The 17686-nt window shown below is 46.3% G+C and overlaps 1 protein-coding gene across 1 annotated transcript; it reads right to left on the reverse strand.

Moving 5' to 3' along the window:
• Positions 1-1176: 1176 nt before the first annotated feature.
• LOC140647060 (C-C chemokine receptor type 8-like) lies at positions 1177-9037 on the reverse strand. Its single transcript, XM_072851421.1, has 4 exons — positions 8987-9037; positions 8832-8900; positions 6464-7575; positions 1177-1271 (listed from the first exon to the last, which is right to left on the reverse strand). The coding sequence occupies exons 2-3, from the start codon at positions 8883-8885 to the stop codon at positions 6496-6498; spliced, it is 1134 nt and encodes a 377-aa protein (XP_072707522.1). The 5' UTR covers positions 8886-8900; positions 8987-9037; the 3' UTR covers positions 1177-1271; positions 6464-6495.
• Positions 9038-17686: the final 8649 nt, after the last annotated feature.

The following is a 17686-nucleotide window of genomic DNA, read 5'->3' on the forward strand; positions in this document are numbered from 1 at the left end:
TGTGCAAACACTGCACGTAGCCTGCTCCTCTCTTGCTCAGGCTCGCTGAAATGCCTCCCCTGAGCATGACATGTGTGGTGTGAGCGTCCCAGTTGTCACCCTCAGTCCCAGCTACCATGCAAGGTGGCTTGTGAGCCTCTCTCCCTGCTGCGTTGGGAGATGCTTGGGCATTTCATAGCTTCCCAGCAGTCTCGGTGCTGCTGAGGCTGCTTGTCCCTTGTGCTCAGGCAGCCTGTCATCTCTATTTAGGAGATGAGAGGTACAGAGCTGCCTAAGGGGCCAAATTCCTGTGTAGGATTGCTGTACTTGTACATGCCTATTAGTGTGTGTTGCATATTTGCTGGGTGCTGGTCCAATAGTTGTCTGCTGCTGTTAACTTAGAAATCGATAACAGAGATATTGCTTCAGCATGGCTTTAGTCATGAAGTCAAGAGAACCTATTGACGTTTTTAACCAAATTGTGCTTGAGTTCACTTTAGTTGGTGGCAAGAAGCCACAGCCTGCCACTGGCACAGGAATACAGCATTCTGCATCCATCCCCTGCTGCTGCAAAAGACACACATTTTTCTGAAGATCCCAAATGAAATCTCCTCTCATCCTCTGTGGTGTGTTAGAATTCATCAAGGATTTGCATCCAGTCTGGCAGCATCCATCCCAGAGGCAGGCGTCACATGTGCCACTTCAACGTGCAGAAAGCTCCAGCATCGCGTAGCCTTCCTGAAGGACTGAAACCTGCCCAGACAGCCACAAACCTATCTGCTGGTCCACCAGGTCCTGCACAACCCTTGCCCTGGGCTGGGTGCTGGGTCAAGAGATGGGTACTAAAATGAGTATTTCCCTTTGGATCATGATTCATCTGCTTTTTTCTGAAACAGCCTCCACAGTCATCTGTCAGTAAATTCAGCATCAGAGTTCAGGCTCAGGAAAGAGTCAGGCTGGGACTGTTCCTCCATGGCAGAGAGGACCATGGTGTCTTTGAAACAGAAGAGGAGCGTATGCACGTGCTGCTAAGCTGTTAGGAAATGGAGAGATGAGCAGAAACCCTCTGATCCACTCAGTTTCTCAGCTTGCCCACTCCCTTTGGCAGAGCTGAAGCTTGGCCATGCTTTACTCCTGCAGATCATATCACATGTGCAACACACCCCTGGGCACTATGCTCTTGTTTTCTAGAAAGATCACATTTATCTCCAAGTATGGGTCAGCAAACAGGGCTTTGAGGAATGATTGCCTTGCTGCACTTCATCGGTTAACAGCTTGGTTCGGGTTTTTTTCTGTAGAAAAAGGAGAAAAAAATGGACTGCTGAAGGCATGATAGTCTTGTTCTCAAGCCCCTCCTGCACTTGTGCTGCAGGATCCTCTAGGACAGGCAGGGTTATCTGGGCAGCTAATGGTGGACAGACAGATGTGATGTGAAGACCTCAGCTGGTTGTGGTGCTTGAGTGCCCTTTTCTTTCAAAACTTGTGTGCTTTACTGTCTCTAAACACAAGCACATGGAGGATTATGGAAACTGAACATCCTCAGAGAGTGCCAGGTGAAGAAATGGATAAATGTCTTGGTGATGCAGACATGCATGCACGTCGCACATTCATTAATGTTAGTGGGAAGTCTGCCTGGATACCAGAGTATGGTGAGGAAAACCAGTATTTACAGGGATAACACAGAAGACATTGCTGTTTGCTTGGTAGTACTCTTCTTTTACATGTATCTCATTCTACACGGTAAGTCTGACCCAGCTGCTGATGCCAGGGTTACACTGCCTGCACTGACTGCTGGAAAGCACACCAGACCCGCACGGACGGTCCTGGCTGGCCGTGAGATGAGAGCGGCGCTGGGTCAGGGCGAGGCCCCAGCAGATGCACTCGTCAGCAGAGGCTGTGGGAACTCAATTCATGTTACTGCTATTCTGAGGCGGGGATTTCTGTGACCTGGCTCTGCACATTTTGGCATTTCAGCTAAGTCAGCAGAAATACAGATTTATGCAGAAGCGCATGGTCAGGCAGAAGCACACCGCACAGAAGCCGTGTGTCAAAACTGGCGTAGTACAGCAGCAGCTTTGCTTTACCCAGCATTACTTGCTGCCTTTGAGATACAAATATTAACCAAAAATGCATGCCAGCCCACACGTTACAGTTAAAATTGACATATTCAGACTAAGGATATAATTCTCTTTCAATTTCCCAAACTTTTTTTACATCCAGACAGAATACCTGAAGTCATGAGGGTTTTTTTCTGTTATCCTTTCTGGATCCTCTCCTGGCACAGTTAGTAATTTCCATGATGTTTCATACCTGGTATACTAAATCAGTGTTTTCAAGAGGCTGAAAATAAAATAGGATTATCCTGGACACGATACAATTACCAGGGGCTTGGGGAGTTTTGTGCATGCTAATGCAGGCCCATCTCTGCGCAGGAGCATCTTTCAGCCAAGAGAGGTGCAGGACACTAATACCCTTCATTAACCTTTCTTTTTTTCCCTCGTAAAACTTTTGACTGGTTCTGACCTCCGGGTGTGGCTGAATGCTACCACAGCAGAAAGAGGCAGAGTTGCGCTGCTGGCTGGGAGGGCTCCTCTGGAAAGGATCAAGTCAGAAGCTCCCATCCTCATCCCCAGACTGCATGCAGTGGCCTGAACGAGCGACTTGAAGGCCAGAGATTCTGCCAAGGATTTAATTAGTGTTGTCTGCAAGTTGCCTGGGGAAGGAGGCTTCAGCATAATGCCAGAAAAAGCCAGATATGGACTAGCTTCATACTCCAGGATGCAGTTTTGGAACAAGATGCTGAGACTGTCATTCCCTGTGCTAAAGTGGCAGTTGTGCAGCTCATAGCTGAGAGATATGGAAGAATCCGCCAGGTCCCACTTCACACTATTTTCTGAGGGATCTAGCAATGAAGGATCTGTCCTCATACATCCCACTTTTTGCTGGTGTAGTTCAACAGTGTGGGTCCTTAAACATACCCTTTTGCTCTCTACAAGTGCTGCACAGGTTTGCACAGTGCGGTGAGTGACATTTGTGCAAGACGAGCCCCACTGATGCCACTGCAATGCTCCAGCCTGTCAAGGCCTGCAGGGCATCATGGATAGCATCAGACAAAGACTCGATCTTTCTAACAGAGACCCTCTGTAGAAGGGACCCTCTGCTGCAAATAACACCAATAAATCAAAAGAAAACAAGTATGTATTTTAGGTTTAAGCTTGAACGTGGGTACCAATTACGCTGCTTTCTGTTTTAAGATGACACGCTGAAGCCAGAACAAGAGAAGATCTAGCTATTTAATGTGCCAACATCATCCTGAATCCTCTTTAAGCTGCATCATCTCAGCAAAAAGAAAAAACAATATCAGGATATAAAGCTAAGTAGCAGATATGAGCAGGACCAATATAACAACTGTGGTGGGTACTTTTTATGCAAGCAGGTGAACAGGCACAGGGTCTGTGCAGGATGGTCTAGCCTCAGTAGCTGGGTGCTTCTTGTGCTCCCAGCTCTTGGGATGACCCTAAAATTTGGTGTTACCCTCAAGCTGCCTAGCAGCTTGCACAGATGCAGGAAGATGCCTCCTGCTCTCTTGTGCCCTCAGAGCCCTCACAGACACTGGCAGGGCAGCAGACTGCTCCCAGGCTTGTCCCTTCAGAAAGGAGAGGAGCTCTGAGACCTGCAGGGATGCTCCTGGCCACCTGCAGAGACACAGGACAGGTCCTGCCAGCCATGCAGCCTCCAGATGTGGGTCTCACCTTCTCCCTTTGCACAGGAAGGCAGCAGTAGCAGCTCAAAGCAGTTGGGCTGTGAGGAGAAGTTGAGGTCAGGTCCAGCTCAGGGCTCCTGGTGTTGCTGCTGCGATGGAGGAAGGCAGCTGCGTCTGGCAGTAAATACTTTGAGCTGCAGAAAGCATGTCCTGCCTCCCCGCAGGAAGGGTTTGCAAGCAGTGCTGAGGCAGCAGCAGGGGGAAGATGCCCTTTAGACTATAGTGAGAACTAGAGAAGTGAAAGACTTTGCAAAGAAGGCTCTGCACGTTTATACTACCCTCACACTGCACAGTTACAGCCCTTGTGAGGAAGCCCTGGGCTTCCTCAACTCCAACAGCTACACAACAGCAATCAATGAAACCTCTGAAAAGAGGGAGATATCCCCTAGCAGAGATGCTCAGCAGCCCCAGGGAAAGGCCATCCTCTTGCCAGTTTGGGCAAGTGGGCTCCAGCACCTGTGCCAAAGCACTCACACAAGAGCTGCAGGATGGGGCTGCAGAAATCATTCCCATCTCTTGTGCTTCAGCAGAGCGAGGTGTGATCTAGAGGACTCACACTGTGAATCTGCAGGGGAGATAGCTGGTGCTGTCCTCCTGCACACCACCCTTTGGCTTTTTCCAGAATTTTTGTGAATCCCCTTTTAGAGCACCTGAGTGTTTGCATATACAAAAAAAGCCTGGTTGCCGAAGGGTGGTAAGGCACCTAAAAGGCAGGAGCTGTACTGCTGCGCCTGGCTGGGATCCTGCTGCTGGGATTTAGGCAGCAGCTGAACCTTTTCCTCTGGTCACAGTCTTTGCTTTACAATTTGGAGAATGCGTGTCATGACCCACACGAGGCAGCATGTATTTCTTACACACCTTCTGTTAATGATCCATTCTTGCAAAATATTGTACCTTGCAGAGTGCAAATCAGAGTGCACGTTAAAATAGTAAATCCTATCTGAAGAAGATCAGTGGTTCAAAAGAATTGTATTTTGTGTTTTGTTCTGCTCTACTCTAGGAAGTAAGCCCAAGGGTACTCAGTATGTGTGGAAACACTACAAGGGCAGACTCTTACAGGAAATTAAATTTCTAGAATAAAAGATAATCTACTCTCCGCTTCTTTTTCCCAGGGGAGGAGGAAGAGGGAGGGAGAGAGAGGAGGGAGAGAAGAGGCAGCTGGAGGGATTGTCAGTTTTGTAGAACTGCCCAGGACAGAATAAAATGCACAAGCTGAAATTAACAATGATATAGGTTCCTCAGGTGCAAGGATTGTGCAATTACACTGCATGCAGTATCTTTATTATAAAACTCCAAATATGGTGATATCTTGTAGGGAGAAATAGATCAGGACTAAAAGCTTCAGAACACCATTGCATTTATCTATCAATATTGGTATATATTAAAAAGATAGATAGATATATATATGCACATATACGTATGTGTATATATTTGTGTATATATAAACACATGTGTATGCAGATATATGTATGTGTATGTATGTATATGTATATCTATATGTATAGGCGTGGGTAACCATTCACATATAAATCAGTCATTCACAGTTACCAAGTTGGAACAGTAACTGGGAGGTCAACCGCAGTTGTATGGTCAAGAACAGGGACCATACTGGAACATCAGTTGCTTAAAGTGTTGAAAAAGTTCCTTCATGGGGAAGCGTGAGTGGCATCTGGGTTTTAGGCATCTCTGGAGCCTCTGGCCACTCAAATCAGCCAGTGCCGTCCGCTTTAGATACTACCTGAGTTACAGGATGCTTGGTGTATTACCCATGTTTGTGTCTCTCTCCATCCTGTGTTGGGCATCCTCAGACAGCTGGTCAGGGCTCTGCTGAGAGCAGCCACCACCCCACCCTGTGGTTTACCAGCCAGTGGGTCCACAGGAAGCTTTGACATATGACTCTTACTGCTTTCTCAGCTCACACTCAGTATTTTTCCCACTCTTCAGCCTTTTTTTCCTGGTAACTATTTCTCCACTAATCCCTAGGGCACTCTTTCATTCCCGTAAGGGTTTTTTCTTGACATCCACAGTGTCATTTCTAGGCTACAGCTTCCAAACCCTTCCAGCCCAGGAGCTGCAGGCCCTGGAAGCAGATGGGGAGTCAGGATCATACCTAGATGTTAATCCATGGTGATTTCAACAAAACACGTGCATAGCATTTATTTCTTTGTTGCTTCTTGTGCTGCTTTAAACACATCTAATTATTCACTCACTAAGCTCTTTCTAGGCTGGAAGCCTCATTCAAATCTGTCAACTGGGAGCCAGGCCCTGGCGTGATGCCTCAAACTTGAGCACTGTTTCCCTCCAAAGTGTGGGTTCCCACTCCTGCTGTGAGCCCCGTCCCTGCCTACGAAACCAATCCACTCTGCTGAGATGAGGGAAGGAGAGGCCAAGTGTCCCAAGTTCAGAAACATACACAGTTCCTTTCGGTACTGAATCTGAGGTGGAGGAAGAAATGTTTCTAAGACACGGCTCCGTGCTGCTTGGGCAGTGCAGGAGTCTGCTGGTAATTTCGGCCGCTCTTTCACAAAGCAGGCAGGGCAGGACGTGCCAAAGGAAAGGGAGGAAGATGCTAAAAAAGATGCTAAAAAGTAAGAACCCCAAAGGCAACTATGATAAAAGCAAGCTCAGGCAGCTGCTTCTACTTTTCCTGTCCTAAAAGGTTACCCAAACACTGCATCCCTGTGGATGCCCTGCTGGGAGGATTTCTCAACTTCAGGTTACCTGTTCAGGATGAAAGTTTTTGACTTGTAGCTCTACAAGACAGTGCCAACAAAAGATGACTGTGAGGATGCCGCATGCAGAGAAGAGTGCTTGTCCAGGCTGCGCCCATTGAAAGCACTGTAGTCTTTGCAGATCAATAGAAAACGTGCATATTTTCTGAAAGCTTTGCAGAGATGCTTCTTGAACTTCTCACCCACGAAGGCGTAGATGACCGGGTTGAGGCAGCAGTGGATGAAGGAGAGTGCCTCAGCCAGCTCCATGGCTAGGTCTAGCCTTTGGCTTGTCTGGCAGTCATCGATGATGTACATGTTCCTCAGAGAGTCCAGAAAAAGCACAATGTTGATGGGGGTCCAGAAGAGGAAAAACACAATGACGACAATAAAAACCAGTTTCATTGCTTTGTACTTGTTCTGAGTATGGCACTTCTGCAGGTTCTTCAAGATGCTGTGGTAGCAAAAAATGAGGACACCAACAGGGATCAGCCACCCCAGCACATTGACTTCAAAATTACTGAAAGTCTTCCAGCCATTGTTGCTGTCAGGATAGTGAGGGATGCACTTAGTCTGGTTATTGTCATTCGCTTCCTGGAAAAAAATTAAGTCTGGCGCTGATGCTAAAATGGCAACTGCCCAAAGGGCCAGGCTGGTGATAACCCCATGGGCAGTTGTCCGAACCTGTAGAGCGTAAACAGAATGGACAATGGCCAAATACCTGTCGACGCTCATGATGGTTATGAAGAAGGCGCTGCTGTAGAAACCAATGAAGTAAGCTGAGCTGATGATTTTACACATTGCATTTCCAAAAGTCCATTGGCTCACGATGGAGTACTGAACCAAGAAGGGGAGGGAGAAAACAAAGAGGAGGTCAGAGATGGCGAGGTTCAACAGATACACGTCAGTCATGGCCCTGACTTTCTTGAAGACTGTTAGGACCCAAACAACCAAAGCATTTCCCACGAGGCCAGTCACAAACAGTAGAGAGTACAGCACTGGAAAAAAGACAGATGCAAATGCTGGAATATTTTCAGGATCACAGCTGATGTCCAGTTCTGGGTAGAAGAAGGCATATTCATAGGCTGCAGAGAAGTTAGATGTTGGTGTCGTGTAACCCACCTGTTCAAGGACAATGAAGTTCATGAGGCCCAAATCCCAAATTACCCTCTTAGTAAATATACTAGGCACAAGTCAGCTCACACCAAGCTGCATGAGGACAAAACAGCTGTGCCTCAGCTGTGTTGGAGGATGCAAACGAGGAATGAACATGAGTGACCAGACCTCCTCTGCAAGATCCAGGATGAGGTTCTTGCACCAGAGGGGCAGAGGAGATCAAGGAAAATGCAGCTGTGGTAGTAAACCAGAGGTTACCAGTATTCCCCTGCTGGGTCCATGTGGGGTGCCCAGCCCTGTGCCTGCAGTCCAGGTGGGGCCAGAGACAGGGAGCATCCCCAAACCAGCAACCAAATGGGCACGGCCAGAGGGCTGAGAGCCCCCGACATATGTTTTGGGGTCCTATTCCACATTTCCTTCAGAAAGGAGAAAGGGAGCAGAGCTCAGGGAGGAACTGACATGTAAATGCTCATCTTCTAAAAGCTGTGTTTCCGGTTAGCTGAGTGCCAGAAATAGCCCTTCATGGGACAAGTTCACAGTTCCTGCACAGATTCCTGCACAGTTCAAGCAGGTTTTCAGCTGTAAAGGCACCAGCATGTACAGGTCACCAGTGGGTGCGGCACGTTGCACGCTCTCTCCACCCCAGGTGAGATCAGCGGTGGCAGCTCTGGCCTGAGGGGCGACTTCCCAAAGTGCAGACGAGGCTTTCTGCCCCTTCCTCCCTCCTCCCCAGCAGGAGCTTTGCCCTCCTGGCCTGTGCCAGCACAAACTGCTGCTGCCAGCAGCTCATGCACACCAAGACTTTACTCTGCTAACAGGGATGGCTGGTTTTCCTTTCAACACCAGTGGCTCTGCTCTCCTGGCACCTGTCAGGCTGCACCAGCAGCAGCGACATGCCCCTTCCCTGCTGCCTGGCCCCTTGCAGCCCCCCAGCAGCAACCTCTGCATCCCTGGGCAGCACCTGTGACAGCAAACAGCTAAAGAAGATGGGTGGCAGCACATCTCCCAGTCGGATTGTCCTCCATAGGACACTCCTAGCACTACCCCTGCCCTGGAGGACAGCCTTATTCCACAAGCACAGTCTCATCAGCCAAAGATGTTTTCACTCAGTGTTTTTTTTCAGAGAACAATAATCACACTGATTTATTCTAAACCCCCGTCATCCCTACCAGTACTATGTGTCCCCATAGGCAAAACTGGACCCCTCAGAAGTGCTACTGGCCTCAGCTTGCAGGGCAGCAGCCTGGCGGGGAGTGACTCACCGACATGTCCTTGGAGCTGCCTCTGCCCAGCAGGTACGTCAAGTTACCCTCCATAATCCAACACTGTATCTGAAAGAGCACCAAAAAAATGTCTTTATATCACAGGTTTTTAAGAAGCAGGCATACCTTCACACGTATATGTCAGCAGTATTTACCTTAGCTTATGTTGCAATGCCAAGTCACAGTCAAGGTCCTCACCATAGCAGTGCACAGTCATAAAATGCCTTTTCCTCTGCGTGATAGGTGTTACATTAAAGACGTATAAAACCGCAAGCCAATGAGTTTAGCCTCTGTACTTGACACAGAGAAACGGAAATGTTTCAGGCTTATCTTCTGGATAATCAGTATGTTCTTTCACTTTTAGCATTTATATGAACGTCAGTGGAAGATATCTGCAATTTCCCCTACGTGTCTGTCAAGTGCCCCCGTCCCTCACCTGGGTGCCCCCATCCCACCTGCTGCCCCTGCTCTGCAGTCCCAGTGCCTAGGAGAGAGGAAGCAGCGCTGCCTCTGTCATGGATGGAGTAAGAGTGCACTTAACTCGTAAGAGAGAAGCAAAAATATACTTTAGTGATATAAAACAGTGAGCTAACAAAGTTCAATGGTAAATGCGACAGTGGTTTAACAAGATTTGATGGCAAGGTACACTTGATTATCTACTGCATAGAGGACAGGGTCAGACAAAGCTGTCAGGGAGACCCTCCCGTTGAGTCATGAGGTTCAGAAAAGGACCCCCTTGCTTTCTATACTCCTTCTCAGAGAGGAGTCTAGGTGTGGCTGCATCCAATCCTAGTCCCAGACTTGGTCAACGGTTTATGTCTAAAGGATTATATATGCGCAATCAATCCATTATAGCACTTCCCTAAGATTTCAGTTTAGCATGCTGTTAGTCACTTACCAAGGATCTGTTGCAGCAAGGAATCTCTTAACCTCGAGGAGTAACCTTGAGAGGCGTCCCTACTCAAGGGGAGATCCTGGCATGCAGCCTGCTGCTGTGCAGGAGAGCTCAAAGGGCTCTTGGGCTGCTCACTATTGGCGGGGGCAAGATGATTGACTCATAGTCGTATTTACATACCGGCTACAGATACTAGTTTCTTCCAAACTTGACTTGAGTCGGACATTGACCAGCACTGTGGTTAGGTGGACACATTGCCATAAATTAGCCCTTGGCTATTGGGTTGTTATCAGTCTCTCCTGAATCCACTTTGAGCTGGATGCATCCATCATGACCAGACACATCCATCATGACCGCCACTGGTGGTTATCGCTTGAGCAGGGTTACGGGAAAAGGTCAGGTCGGGGGTGGGGGGAGCACACCATCACACTCCACCCTGTGACTATAGTCAATTCATCTTATTCTCACCGAGTGGTGGTACGGTCACCTCTTGCTTCTGTGCCATAAACAGTATATTGATAATTTATGTGCTTACAGATCCACGGCAAGTAGATAGCGAAGTATTGTTATTTGCTATGTATTAGTTTGTATGTTTTGGGTGGTTGGAGTTGGGTTATTTGTTTTATCATGTACCAAACCTTTATATACAATATGATTATAAGCAATAGACACATTAATGTTAGAGTTAGTAAAATCACAACTGGGTGAAGCATAAGATTAAACACTCCCGTTGCTGTGGGTGACCATCCAAGAAGAGTTTCCCACCAATGGTGTTCTCAATCCTTCTTCACTCTTTCCAAGATATGGTGTATCTCTTCTGCATTATGATGAACAGTGATCAGAGTTTTGTGTCCATTGTTTCGGACACGTTCCAGCAGTTGACACAGATCATCGTGTTGTAGTAGTTTCTTCACCAATGTAAGATTCATTCCGATGGGGGTAGGCAATAAATCTCGACTCAGTGTATAATTAGATTGTAACAACTGATAAGATGTAATAGGAGCTGAATAATTAAAGCAACATCCTGTAATTTTAGTAAAGTTACAAACACAAATATTTGAGTGATTGCTTGTATCTCCAGTAATGTTATCCACAAATATAAAATCACAAAGGGTTCTCATACAAACACATCCTTTTCCAATATATACAAGTACAGTTTCAGGGGCTTCACTGGGTTGTATTTCAAAATGACAAACATTTTGTTCAGTGTCAAGACAAATGTCTTGGGCTTTGATGGTGTTACTCTCACAAATAAATCCTTGTTGTTCCCGTGCAATGCATGCGTTAACATCAACAGTTTGCCATTTGTTTCCATTCTGTTGGGCCCACGCTCTGTGTTCTAATGGATAGAGTACAGTTCCATTGTGATTTAATCCTAATGCAATGATTGGGTATATGGTGTATACCGAAGCATTGCGTATTGTTAAGACAAAAGCCGTGGCCTTATTGTTGATGGGGTCATAAGTGAAATTGACCAAATACGACCAGGATTGGAATTCTTTCTCAAATGTAGTTGCGTTATCCCCAATTACCTTTCAAATTTCAGTGGGTAAGGTGCCCTCTTCACCTTCTCTTATAATTGCTGCTACCATAGATTGCATCCACAGTTGAGCTTGGATACAACTAAAAGCTAGAGAAACATTGTTTTGGGCTACACCAACTGCATCCACAATCAGTTGGTGGTCCCTTTCATTAATTCTTTCCCACTGAGGTAATATATCAGATAAGAGCCGTTGGTTAGTTCCCAATGCTAATAGAGAAGACTGCAAAGGGTGTTCAAATTTGTTTAAATCACTTGTTGTTGTGCTCATGTTTGTTTACGAGTACTTCAGCATCTATACTATTTAAGACTCCCAGTCCTGTCCCTATGATACCGGTCACATCTCTCCTTGTTCGTTTTGGAGAGGTGAGAGTTCATCCATGTAACCACGCTAACTATCCTGCATAGGACATACCTAGGAATGATGAACAGGTCAGTTTGATTGCAGAGATATTAATTTGCATCAGTAGTTCTACTCATTTAAGAGACCATGATGGATTAAATAACACTCGTTGTTGGCCTGTATTTTTGATCACATATGGTCCAACTTCAGAAATCTGTGGGGACAGAATTTTCTCATCCTTTACAATCAGGCCAGATGTTGTTGTACTAGGCTCAGTAATGTCTATTTTAAATTTAAAGGATAGTCCTGTGCTATGGTGAGCCCAGAGGCAGACTACGAAAACAGGTTGTACTAAGGTGAAATAGTACCAACAATCCAGTCTGTCAGAGGTGCAAAGTTTTGTATCTTTGGCTATTGGGTTTGATATAATGTTGTACACAGAAATCTGAGATGCCTTCTCCTGGGTAGACTCATTGATCATCTGGCATCCTATTTTAATTTCCTTCCCTGCTGCTCCCCAAAGTCAAGGAACTTTATAATCAGCTTCATCTTTATCCCAGCTCCATTTGTTTTCTAAGTATGTTTCAGTTCCGTGCATGACCACGGTAGAAAGCTTTAAATCTCCCTTTCTAGAGTGTATTCCCATACTTCTGGAGTATTTAACACGAGCTTGAGACCATGGTCACTCTAAGGTTCTTTGATCACAGGCTAATAGGAGCAGCATTGTTAGGGTTTGGAATAGTAACATGAACACAGCATTTCCATCTGCCATCCTGTGGGGTGCTGTAAGAGAAAATAGAGACTTGTTTCAGTGGGGAGAGTCTGAACAGGTTACCCTGTTAAGAAAAAGGAAAAATCCATCGTGCACTAATTCTATGTTTTGCACCACTGCTATCGGTAGCTTCCCAGGCAAGTGGGCCACGAGGTTCAATTAAAGTCATAGGCACAGTACCAATGGATAGTAAATCGACCATCACAGGCTGTCCTGGCTGTAATGTCATTAGATATTCTTCTTTCCTAGTAGGTGGAGCGCTAAGCTCAGTTTTTACAAAGAATGCTCGGCTTATAGGGCTTCCAGTAGGCCCATATCAATTATTTACTTGATGAAGTACTTTGGGAAGTCTTGTATCCCATTGAGCCTTGTGTGGTTTGAGATTCCTTTTCAATAAGCCATTAGCTCTTTCTACCATCCCATTCAATTAGGGGTAGCATGGGATGTGGAATACCCATTTAATTCTCTCTTGTTTTGCCCAATCTTGCACTTCCTTACACGAAAAGTGTGAGCCATTACCACTTTGGATAACATCCGGAGTAGGTAGATTTGAGAACCAAAATGATAGTCCTTGCACTGTATTTCACCCATCGGCTTTCCGACATTTAGTTGCCATAAGCAAGCCAGAGACTACTTCCACTCCTGTGAGGATGTATCGATAACCCACAGAGGATTTGAATGATCCAATATAATCAATTTGCCATGAAGACTATAAAGTTTTCCCTTCATTGATATGTAGCGGTGGTGCTTCAGCAGAATGATCTGCTTGTAGTTTCAATCTACACCGGGGACATTCTGTAAGAATAGTTTCACAATAGTTTCACAAGTTTTTCTGTTTATACACCAGCCTTTACTCTGTGCAGCAAAGTGCTTCTTTACCTATGTGGGCTAGGTTTTGATGTAACCATTCTCCCAATCGATACCACTCAGAATTTAAGGTGATCTTCCTAATTTTAGTTAGCTCATCTACCTTTTGATTCCACTTTGTGGCTGGTTGATTATCCTTAGCATGAGCTTTTACCCATCCCATCTTGAAAGGTGTTTTCCTGGCTATATCTAGTAATAATTGCCAATCTATGTTTCTCCAAACTGGGGATCTATTTACTTCCCAATTCAAGGTTTCCCATTGACAGAGCCACTGTGTGGCACCGGCCCACACAGCATAAGAGTCTACATATATGATTTTTGCTCCATTCTGTGCTGCCAAAACAACTGCTCTTATTTCTCCTACTTGTGCACTGCCTTCACCTTCTTCTACTACTTGTTTGCTGGTGGTAATATCTAATGCAATGGCCTTATATTGCCATTTACTGTTTACCCTTTTTGCTGAAGCATCCATAAACCAAATGTTTTCTGTTGGTGTACCCTCAGTGAGGGGTGGTGCATCCAGAATGGGTGAAGGTTTAAAAGGTTGTTGTAACACTAAAGGGTCTGTGTTTATGGGCATCTGCAATTTGGAAACCTTAGTGTGTCCTTCAGTTAGTTGCATATTTTCTGCAACTCCTGTTAGGTAGGCATACCTTTTTCTAACTGGGTTGTTGTGCAACTCCTTCTGGGGGACTAGTCCCCTTTAGGATTGCTTATAGCAAATTAAATGGTCGTCTAGTTTGCACAGGTTGCCCCTGATGTATTTTCACAACTTGTTTAACTGCTCGGACTAAAGATAAAAGTCCGGTCTCCCATTCAGAGTCTCGTTGTTCTGTTTCTTTAAATGCGGTTGAGCTAGACAATAAAGGTCTTTTTTGCCCCTTGGGGACAGTTTGGAACAGGTTACAGTAAGCAGCATGTTCAGCGAAACCCCACTTGGCTATAATAGCATTGTGGGTGTGTACTGGTCCAGTGACTGATATGTTTTTAATTCTTCAGTTAGAGTTTTGACCACCTCTTTGTGTTTTAATTTCCACTGCCAGGGTTTGCCTTCCCGTAAGAGTATAATGGGTGGGAAATGATAGAAAATCCAGATACATGCTTCCTCCAATATCCTAAAGTTCCAATTAATTGTTGTAAATCCTTCCTCGACTGGGGCATTTGCAGCTCTTCGATTTTTGTTAAAGTATCTGGAGGAATCACTGCGCTACCTGCTATCCACCAAGTATCTAAAAGTTTTACTTCTTTACTTGGTCCCTGACATCTACCAGGTGGAATCTCAATTTCTGCTTTATTTAGTGCTTGCCGCACTGCTGCTGTCGCTTCCCCATCCTTTTCAGGGGAAATTCCTCCAGTCAGAATATCATTTATGTATTGGTGCAGTTTCATTTCTTGGGGGATTGAGACTGCCTGTAAAAGTTCACCAAGTGTGGCATGAGTAATCATGGGTGAATGTTTATACCCATGTGGGAGTCTCTTAAAGGTATCTTGTATTCCCTCCCAAGTGAAGCAAACTTCTCTTTATCCTCCTCCTTTACGGGAACCATAAAGAACATATCTTTTACATCTAGGGCTGCCATCCATGGGTGTGCAGCTGCTTGCAAAGTAGCTGTTAAGTTTGCAATGTTTGGCACAGCAGCTGTGAGTGGGGCTGTATCGGCATTCAGGTGCCGATAACTGACTGTTCCACACCATCTCCTGTCTGGTTTCCGAACCGGCCAGAGAGGTGAGTTATCTGGGGAGTGGGTTCTGGAGAGAATTTGTAATTTCTCCCACTCAGCTATGACTTCAGAAATTCCATTTTATGCTGCAGCAAAAATGAGATATTGCGGTACAGTAGTGATTTTTGACTCATGTAGTGCAGGGGCTGCATGAAGCGCCCCCACTGCAGCCTCCTGCTTTCTGCCATTCGGCAGGTGCCGGGCTCGTCCATTTAAAACACGGAAACTTAAAATATTTTCACGGTGATCTTTAATTGAAAAGCAAGCAGTCGACATGCGCTTCTCACCCGGGAGCCATAAATGCACCTTGGCAGTTTGGCACTCAACACTCGCTCCCTCCACACCAGTAATTTTAACTCTTTGCCGTCCGGATCACAGGCCCAGATTCTTGTAATCTTGTTGTGTTAATAGTGAAATTTGTGCTCCTGTATCTATTAAAAACTTTACCAATTGTCCTTGAGGACCAACTGGAATTAAAATGTATGGGCTGTTATCACTTATCCACTGATAAGCCTCCACTTTCAGAACAGGCAAGCCCAATTGCCTTCTGGACACTACTCGGTTTTTTACTTCATGCCCTGCAATGCCTCCCTAAGGGGGAGGAAGGGGTTGTCTCCCTTTCTGGGGTCTCCTGCCGGAGGAGTTGAAATACATTCCTTCCTTTCACCATTATCTCATTTCTGGAATGCTTCAATCAGACTCAAAGTAATGCCAGTAGGCTGACCCTGAATCGTGGCTCTGGGAATGCTTAGGGCTAACGCACTCCTCCATCCCTCTGTTCTCGAGATTCTGTTTGCGGGTTTTTAAATTTTTTTTCCCTTTGATCTAGTTTCTGTTCCCTGTTTCACAGGTCTTGCTTTGTGATCTCCTCCCCAGGGCTTCAGGTTTTGTTTTTCAGGTTGGTCAGGTGAGGTTGGGGTGGGGGGAGCACACCCTCATACCTGCAGATCCCTCTAAAGCCCTGTGGGATTCTCCTAGAAGATGTCCTCACTACACAACGCATGCAGGGCGTGTGGTCCACCTCCCTGGTCACAGCCAGATCGACTGCATCGGTGTCACCCCTGCGTGATGCTTGTCACACCACCAGCAAGACCCACTGTGAAGAGGTGTCTGCTCCATGGCCCCAGACCCATTGGCTCTGACGTGAAGGTGGGTTTGTTGACCAGTGCTGTCACTGGAAATGATCTTGGTGTGTGAGGGGGTCTCTCCTGCCCTGGCAGTGCCTTAAAGCAGTGTTTGGCTCTGCAGAGAGGCTTGCATCCCTCAGCAGGGGCGACACTTCAGCGACACTTCACCTTTCAGTTCCTGTCTCTGAGCAACAGGGGACATTTGGGACCGTGGTGAGACTGTAGTGTGAGGCATGGAGGCAGAAGGGACCATGGGTTCGGGCAGAGCTGTCCTACACCTAAAGCCAATAGTGTCTGGGCACCCCAGCTGCAGCCACCCCTGAGCAGGGACCAGTCTGGACCCAGATCATGCAGGTAATTATTGCCTCCCCCTTTTTTTAATGAAGAATAAATGTGTCTCCCACTGGTGGCTGGAAAGCCACCAGAGCTGAGTTGTCTCCTTGCATGTCTCCAGGACAGTGACATGAAGGGATAAGGCTTCGTCTGCTGGGTTTTCCTGCAGAAGTGAGACACAGAAATCATCCCTGCAGAGATGTGTGTGATCAGTGGTGCTGCTTCACCTCCTCATTCATCGTGAATCTTATTTTAAGGGAACAAAACTCTTCCAGGTCCACAGCAAGCCAAGAACCTGGAGACTGCTGTTACTGCTAGTGTTTCAGTCTGGAAAAGCTCTTTCTTGGGTTGTGCACCATTTGGACACTATTGTTGGAGTCCCTGCTTTGCTTCTGGAAACAACGCAAGTGTCCATTGTAGCTCCACCCAAAAACGTGGAGGGAGAGGATCCAGCCGCACCACCCTCAGCTCCATACAAAAGCTCAGCTCTATACAGAAACATTTCAAACACATCACTTGGGTTTGTCAGCTGTATTAGAGTTGTTAAGCTCACTCCTCTAAACAATCATTTAAATGTGTTTTTACTGTGCCTTCAAAGCAAAAGTCAAACAAGATGCAAACTGCCAGGGCTAAAGTCAGAATTAGTTCTGAGAACAAAACATCCCCGTAAGTGCTTGGGTACCTACCCAGTCCCACCCAGCACAGCAGAAACGCACCAAAGGAAACCAGCCAAAGGAGCTTTTTCAAAATCACATATATCTCCAAGCCAGCTTCCTTATATAATCAGTGATGATGTATTGGGTTTACATGGCACGGTTTTGGTAGCAGTGGTCCTGCAGGGCTGGCTTCTGTGAGAAGATGCCAGAAGCTGCTCCCATGTTGAAAGTCAGCAGTTCCAGCTGACTCCAAGATGGACTCGCTGCTGCCCAAACTGAGCCCATCAGCGATGTTAGCAGTGCCTCTGTGATAACATATTTAAGAAAGGGTAAAAACCACTGCGCAACAGCAGCTAGGAAAGAGGAGTGAGAATATGTGAGAGCAACAACTCTGCAGACACCAAGGTCACTGAAGAAGGAGGGGGAGGAGGTGCTCCAGGTGCTGGAGCAGAGATTCACCTGCAGCCCGTGGTGAAGACCATGTTGTCCCCTGCGGAGGTCCATGGTGGAGTAAGATGTGAGCTAGGGAAAGAAGCACCAGGAGGGTTGGGAGTGAGCTGATCCTCTTTTCCATGAGTTAGCAGGCAGAGTCAATTAATGA

This window comes from Ciconia boyciana, chromosome 2 (assembly GCF_034638445.1).
Source record: "Ciconia boyciana chromosome 2, ASM3463844v1, whole genome shotgun sequence".
Taxonomy (NCBI): domain Eukaryota; kingdom Metazoa; phylum Chordata; class Aves; order Ciconiiformes; family Ciconiidae; genus Ciconia; species Ciconia boyciana.